The sequence below is a fragment of the Abrus precatorius genome, unplaced genomic scaffold (assembly GCF_003935025.1).
Source record: "Abrus precatorius isolate BTA unplaced genomic scaffold, Abrus_2018 Scaffold9, whole genome shotgun sequence".
Lineage (NCBI taxonomy): Eukaryota > Viridiplantae > Streptophyta > Magnoliopsida > Fabales > Fabaceae > Abrus > Abrus precatorius.
In genome coordinates, this window is record NW_020874439.1 from 20,191,044 (window position 1) to 20,199,073 (window position 8,030).

Here is an 8,030-nt window from a genome sequence, read left to right on the forward strand (position 1 = left end):
CACGAAGCTTTCTAATGGCTTGGTCTATCCCATGCAATAAATGGTTAATTAAGGTGGCAGAATTAACTCAGCAAGATTCCCACTTGAAGCAGTTATATGATCAATGTGTGGCTGCTACATTGTCATCTCACGAGTATGTTATTAAGGATGGTGCCTTATTCTGGAAAGGAAGACTGATGTTAAATGAAGACCTGATTAATCAGGTGCTGTATGAATTTCATGCTTCCAAGTCAGGAGGCCATGCTGGAATGTCTAAAGCGTTGGCAAGAATTGCTGCTCAATTTTTTTGGCCTAAGATGCGACAGAATGTTAGAAAATTTGTGTGTGAATGCCAAGTTTGTCAACAAGCTAAGGTGGAGCATGCTTTACCTGCAGGGTTGCTGTAGTCGTTACCCATTCCCCAACATGTTTGGGATGATATCTCTCTAGATTTCATCACTAAGTTGCCAAGTTCACATGGGTTTTCTACTATTATGGTAGTAGTTGATAGACTTTCTAAATTTGGCCATTTTATTCCATTGAAAGCTGAATATAACAACAAGATGGTTGCCGATGCTTTTGTTCAAAATATTATCAAGTTGTATGGGTTCCCTAAGTCTATAGTTTCGGATCGTGATAGGATATTCATTAGTTCTTTTTGGAAGCAACTGTTCAAAGCCCAAGGAACTACATTGGCCATGAGTTCTTCATATCATCCACAATCGGATGGTCAAACGGAAAACTTGAATAAAACTCTTGAAATGTATCTTCGATGCTTTGTATTTGACAATCCAAAGATTTGGTGCTCTATGCTACCTTGGGCCCAATATTGGTATAATTCTTCTTTTCATCAAAGCTTTGGAATGTCTCCTTTCAAAGCTTTGTATGGCAAAGAACCCCCTTCAGTTTTACGTTATGAAATCAATGTGGCTGATCCTGTTTCAGTGCAAGAGTTGCTCCGTGATCGTGATGTGCTGTTGCAACAACTCAAGGAAAATTTGTTCAAAGCTCAACAGTATACGAAAACTCAAGCCGACAAGAGTCGTAGAGAATTGTCTTTCGAGGTGGGTGATTTGGTGCTTGTGAAGTTGCAACCGTACAGGCAACATTCAGTGACTTTAAGGAGAATTCAGAAGTTGAGTATGCGTTACTTTGGACCATTTGAAGTGGTTGCTAAAATTGGGGACGTGGCTTACAAACTCCAATTACCAGATACAGCCAGAATTCATCCTGTTTTCCACATTTCCTTACTCAAGAAATTTGTTGGGGAACCTTCACAACAGTATATTCCATTTCCTCTTAGAACTTCTGAATTGGGTCCTTCAGTTCACCCTTTTCAAGTCTTGAATTCACGTATTCGTCTACGTAATTCAAAGAAAGTGCCTCAAGTTTTGATTCAATGGGACTCTTTGGGTCCATCTGCAGCTACTTAGGAAGATGTTCAAGAGATTCAAGTCTTTTTTCCAAAGTTCAACCTTGCGGACAAGGTTGCTTTTGTTGGAGGGAGTATTGTAACATGCGTGGGAAATAATGCTAAGGTGGATAAGGAGGGAAAGTCAGTTGCTCTGCCAAGCCACGTGGAAGATGATTCGCAATTGGTAGACAAAAGGAAAAGTGTGAGGCAACGGAGAGAGAATGTGTATTTGAAGGATTTCGTGCACTGAGATCAATGTGTGTGGTATGACTCCTCTCTGAAATTCTTCTTCTATATTCTCTCTGAAACCTCTAAACTTCTTTGATTCACTCTACTTCATTCCTTCTATTCCTTTCTGAATTCAGGTTCTGCAATTGTCATGGCTAAAGGCAAATTTAATGTCATTTGATTCTCTCTATCGCTGCATTATCCTTCCTGTTGTTGAGATTTTCATTTCGGTTTCTTGTCATTGAGTTCTGTACTTACCTCAATACGATTGAAATAGAATTGTTACTGTGTTTATTTCCTTTATTAAACAATACTGTTACACTATCCAAATGTTTTAATCGCTTATAGATTGTTTTTACGGTCCCAAAGGCAATAGCATTAGCTAAAAGAATTTTTTTCAAAGCTAAAATTGATCAAAACCTACTTAAGGTCATCAATGTCATAAGAACAGTTGAATAATCTCATAATTTGATCGATCGAGAAGGAATTTTTAGAAAACATATATGTTAATATTATAATTAATAATTTTACATCTCAAAATACTCATAGAACCCATTTTTTATAATTTTTTGTGTTTTTGTAATTAATTATAATATAGGAGTTATTTGAATGAAAGAACTTTTTTGTAATTTTATTAGAAAAAATTGTATTCACTTAAAAAAAGTCATATTATTTTAATATAATTATTAGCACATACTTTTATTTTATTTTATTTATTACATTTTATAAATTTTTTGAAATGGGCCTAATTTCTTATTTTGCACGGGCCCTAAAAAGGTCAAGAACCGGCGGTGTGTTATATAAACTAAATCATATTAGCATATTGTGTTATATGGGATATGTGTAGCTATGGTATCTGTACTTTAAATAATTAACAGTACAAGACTCTAGATAGCAATGGAAAAATAAAGTTATTATGATTTAAATTCTGAATAAAAATTCCTTATCATTTTTAGGGTTTGGTTAAATTGGACTTCTTTGATCTACCCATATATTTTCCTACAATAGATGAAGTTAGACAAGTGATTGAAGAAGAAGAAGGATCTTTTACCCTTGAAACATTGAAGACGATCAAAATGGGTTGGGATGCAAACCTTCAAGAGGATGTAGATTTTGTAGTTGATAGCAAAATGAAAGGAGAGTTGATAGCCAAGTCCATCAGAGCTGTTTTCGAAACTCTTTTATCAGCTGAGTTTGGCGAAGATATTATGGATGAATTATTCTCCAGATACGCAAAGCTGGTCGCCAAACTAGCCGAATTGGAGACATTGGAGCACACTAATGTGGTAGTGTCCATCACCAAAGATCCTTGAAGACAAACCTCACGCTTGTATTCATGTAATTTTAAATTTAATATCTATTATATTTTTAAAATATATATTATATATTAAGAAAAAATTGTTTGATAAAATGTTAATTATTTTGTCATTTGTATGAAATTTTATAGATTCAATCCATTTAATAAGATCTTTGAATTCAATTACACACACAAACCTAAATTTGAATTAACTTAATTTTGTAAATTTGATTTTGTTTAAAAGGAGTTTAAACTGGTGTGACTTATGTTTAAAATCTTCTTTAAAGAAAAAGTTTGTAGTAAAAATAAATATAAAAATGTTTAGTTCAATACGAAAATTATAATTTATCATATTTACTCAAATATGAGTTTAAATTTCAAAATCAATTTTTCTAAGACTTACCAAATATGTTAACATAGTAATTAAAGCACATTTTGTATCTATTTAACATGATTACAAGAGAGAAGTCATTATAACATTTTTAAATTGATTAAAATTTATTAAAAATTACTAAACTATTAAGAGTTAAAAATATGGCATTCCAAAATTACATGATGAACGTGATAATTAATATGTTCGTTTGTATTAATTTTAACTCCAGATTAAGTATTTCAAAATAATAAAGTTTTATTATAAAAAATATTATTACTAATTAATAACTCGTGCTACTAATAATAAATCATGCAATATATATAAACATTAAATTTTATTTACATTTTGAAAATAATTTTTAACTTTGGACCGAAAATCTAAATGGGTTGAGAGAGTTACCGTTTATATTTCTAATAAATCGGTTGGGTTCAAATGTAGTGGAGTAGGCTTCATCCACATCGTTAAGAAACTCTTGCAGAGCAAACCCCATGCCACCCGTCACCACCTACCATAACAGACGAAAAATAATAGATTGGATTATCCATAGGTTAGTTAGTGCTAACCACACATCAATCATCACTCCTTTCACTCATAGCCACATTCATCGCTTTTCTGCGATTCACTGTGTTCCCCATCGTCACGCTATCCAACGACATCATTTACACTAGATCTGACCGGATTCCTGCCAGCACCAGTGACCTGCACGGACTCAGCAGCTGCGTCAGTCCATCACCGCCGTTGGACTCGCTCACCTTGCGTCGCAGACTCATCTGAAAAGAGCCTTTGTCTCCCTCCCTAACAATTTCATCCCCAAACCTCAACACAGTTCGCTACTCGGTATTCCATTTGCAAATTCTTGTCAATTTCGCAGTCCCATCGTTCAAATTTTGTAGATGCTTGGTCAAGAATCTACCTAATCTTCAAACTGCTTCTGATTATTTGCATTTTTTTTATGTTGTTGGTTTTACAAGTAAAATGTAAAAGGAAAATGAAAATGATAATTTGCAAGCACTGACCTGAGTTGGACCTAATGTGTGAATGAGGCTACTGGCAAATTGACGGAGGTGGGAACTGACAATTATTGTAGCCGATCTTGACTTAAATTTTTGGAGCCATTAGATATTGATTAAAATTATTCAATTAAAATTCATACCATTTATATATAATTTTGTCAAACTTTTAAAAAACATATATTAACAACAATAAACATATAAATAAATAAAAACTAATACAAAGAGTTTACTTGCAAGAATGATAATTTTTTTAGCGAGGCCTTGATGCTAAACTTTTGATTTAGTGAGTTTTCGCTCACGACTATGAAACTTTTTGAAGTGAATTCTATGGTAAAGAGAGAATATAATTTTAATTTTAAATTAAAAATTATATATTATTTAAAATGATAAATATATCATTAATATATTAAATTTTTATTAATATATTAATTAATATTTTTATTTTTAAAAAAATATTAATTTTAAATATATTTATTTAAAATATAAAATTTTGTCCATTCCTTCGCTTTCCTCTAAATCTCTCCTTCCTACGTAACCCCTAAAGATATCAACCAGTGATATGATACCAAAAAAAAAAATATAAAATATAAGCATAAATATTTGCAAAAGTTTTAAACATTTATATAAAATAAAAAAAATTATAAATATAAACATAAATATATATTAAAATTTTATATAAATAATAAAGATAATTATTCATAAAAAATTTAAAATTTATATAAAAAATTAAATAACTTTAATCTACAAAATTTAAAACAAATATACAAAAAGATAAATAAAAAGTAAAATTATTGTAACAAAATTATATTATTTACACATCATTTTTAATCAAATTTAATCTTAACAATTGTGAACACTAAAATTTTGATTTTAAAAATTCTGAATTTTAATATTATAAAAGGAGAATAAAAATAAAAGATTTTAAAAAAAATAAAATTTGTCTTAATAAAATAGAAAAAATTCAGAATTAATTTAAAAAAAATAAAATATGATAAATAATCAAACTCTTAAACCAATGTTACTTTATACATAAAAAAGAAAATTTTCATATTTTTAACATTTTATGAAAACCCTAACAATAGAAGGAAAGAGAAAACATGAGAAATGAGTTTAAGAATTTTGAGAAGGAGGAGATTTTTCTAGAAAATATAAAAAAAAAAGGCCAGTGGAAAGAAAGAAGAACAAAAGTCAAACATAAATTTCAAGAATATCAAATAAGTTTTATCATATATTTTATATATTTTTTTCTTCTTCATGCGTATTTATATTTTGAATAAATATTTTATATATCAAATCAATCCTAAATAGTAAAAAAAAAAAAAAATTTTAAACCACTACTTCAAATATTCAAGTCTCACTACCTCTCCATCCATTCCTCTATCAATGATTATCCACAATCATAAAACTTATCATAAAAGCTCCTTCCCTTCCATTCCTCTTTTCTCTTCCTTTTTCTCACTTCTATCACCAAAAACTATGGCCTCTTTTCACCTCACATCCACCCTTTCATAACTTCTTTTATTTTTCTTAGAAAAAATATACACCCCTAACCCTAAAGTCCTTCTCCTCAAATTTGAAATTTTTAAATTTTAGACCATTTTATCCTTTTTTAATTTTTATTATTTTTTTAGTCTATTTTTTTTTATTATTTAGTTCAACATATAATTTCTTATTTCAATTTTATTTATTTATTTATTCATCATCATCATTATTATTAGTAATATTATTATTTATTATTATGATAGTTATTAATTTGTTTAATAAATGAGTTCTTATTATTTATTTTTGTTTTTTTTATGTTAGCCTATTTTAAATAAAAAGTTTTGATTTTAATTTATTTATTTATTTTAATTCTTTTGATACTATTTACTTTACAATATTATATTTGAGTTAGTTTTTTAATTTATCTCATCCTAACATTAATAATAAATTATTTCTATTTCTTTTTTTGATATTCCATTGTTTATATCTTAATTATCATGTTAATTATTTAGTATTGTAATATTTTATTTTATTTATTGTATATTTGTAGAATATTGATGTGATTTAATTTATATTTATGATTACTTTCTCTTATATTGTGAATAATAAATTACTTAATTTTTGTATAATCAATTAATAAATAATAATATAATTGCATCAATCTATAATACTAACGTATAGCTTCTCTATTATCATGTATTATAAATTGATAAAGTTTATATGTACATATGTTACTAAGACTTTATGCAATATTAATTTATCATATATTTTTAATTAATTAGTTAACCACTTTAATAATAAATCAAGATATATTTTTCTTCTAATTACTAACTTACAAATAAATTAACTAATTTAAATCTAAATTATTTTATTAACGAAATAATTTATAATGTTAACGTGAGCGACTCTACCTTTATGCGTTATAAATTATTAAAAATTTATATGTACCAACGTTACGTTTTATATAATATAAATTTATCAAATGAAATTTTTAATCTTTTTATTAAATAAATATTTTCTTTGATCAATTTAAATAAATTTATTTCTTTTATTAAAATAAAATTAATTTCATATTTTAAATTTTCTTAAGTTATATTTCTAATTTTGATAAATTAAATAATTAAAATTTTCTTTATTTATTTCTACAAATTTGTATAACATTGATGTATAATTTATATTGTCTTTGATTTTTCAATAAATTATAAAAAATTTATGTATATCTTACATTATCTTAAATTCTCATTCAACGTTAATTATAACTTAAAAATATAAATTCAAATATTTCATTTACAAATAAAAACATATTTTAACAATTTATAATATAATTGTGTAATCTTTTTTTACGTTCATATTATTTCTCGTAAAATACATGCATAACTATGTTATTCATATCTTAAATATTATTTTATAAATTAATTTCAAAATAAATCTTTTTTAGTAAATTTAATTTTTAATATGTAGAAGAGAGAATCAGATCCGTCAAGTCAAAATAATTTTTAAAATAATTTTTTAAAATATCCATTAATATTTTAATAAATAATTTATCTTCTTTTAAAATAAATAATAATAATAATAATAATAATAATTATTATTATTATTATTATTTAGAAGTTAAACAAATATTTTTTAAAATTAAGATAAATTTACACAATTAATTTAAAATAACCATTTTTAAATGAATTTCGTAAAATACTAATCCTTTCTATATGTAAATAACTCATAAACTCATTTTTTATTTTAAAGATCATATTATTTTTAAATTTTTTTAATGTTTATTTAAAATAAAATTTAGTGATAACTCCTCTAATTTTTTTATAAAAAAAAATTTTAAAATATTTTTCTTAAACACGTATTTTGCCGTACCATTGCATGACAATAATATACTTAATTAACCACCAAACAAATTCCACTAAATATTTCAATTTACAAATAGAATAGTTTTATTTATAATATAGAAGTTAATTATATGCTTAAATTCAATCAAGTTAACATTTTTCCAAATCTGTAAAGCCGAAAAAAGCCTCAAATTTATACACATTAGTAACAAACAAGCTCAATTAACACATACAAATTATACTCGCCCCCTTTTACGACGAACTCAAAAAGTATAATCAACTTTGTGTGAATTTAATATGTTAAATGAAACATCAAATATTTTACAGAATTATCGAATGACAAATCAATTCAAGAGGAAATTGTAAATGATTGACATTTAAAAGAAAAATACAAGGGAGCCATATACTG

General features: G+C 26.5%; 1 protein-coding gene across 1 annotated transcript; it reads left to right on the forward strand.

Moving 5' to 3' along the window:
• The first annotated feature begins 1,648 nt into the window (after window positions 1–1,648).
• On the forward strand, window positions 1,649–2,934 carry LOC113850955 (7-methylxanthosine synthase 1-like). Its single transcript, XM_027481461.1, has 3 exons — window positions 1,649–1,657; window positions 1,759–1,851; window positions 2,578–2,934. The coding sequence occupies exons 1-3, from the start codon at window positions 1,649–1,651 to the stop codon at window positions 2,932–2,934; spliced, it is 459 nt and encodes a 152-aa protein (XP_027337262.1).
• Window positions 2,935–8,030: the final 5,096 nt, after the last annotated feature.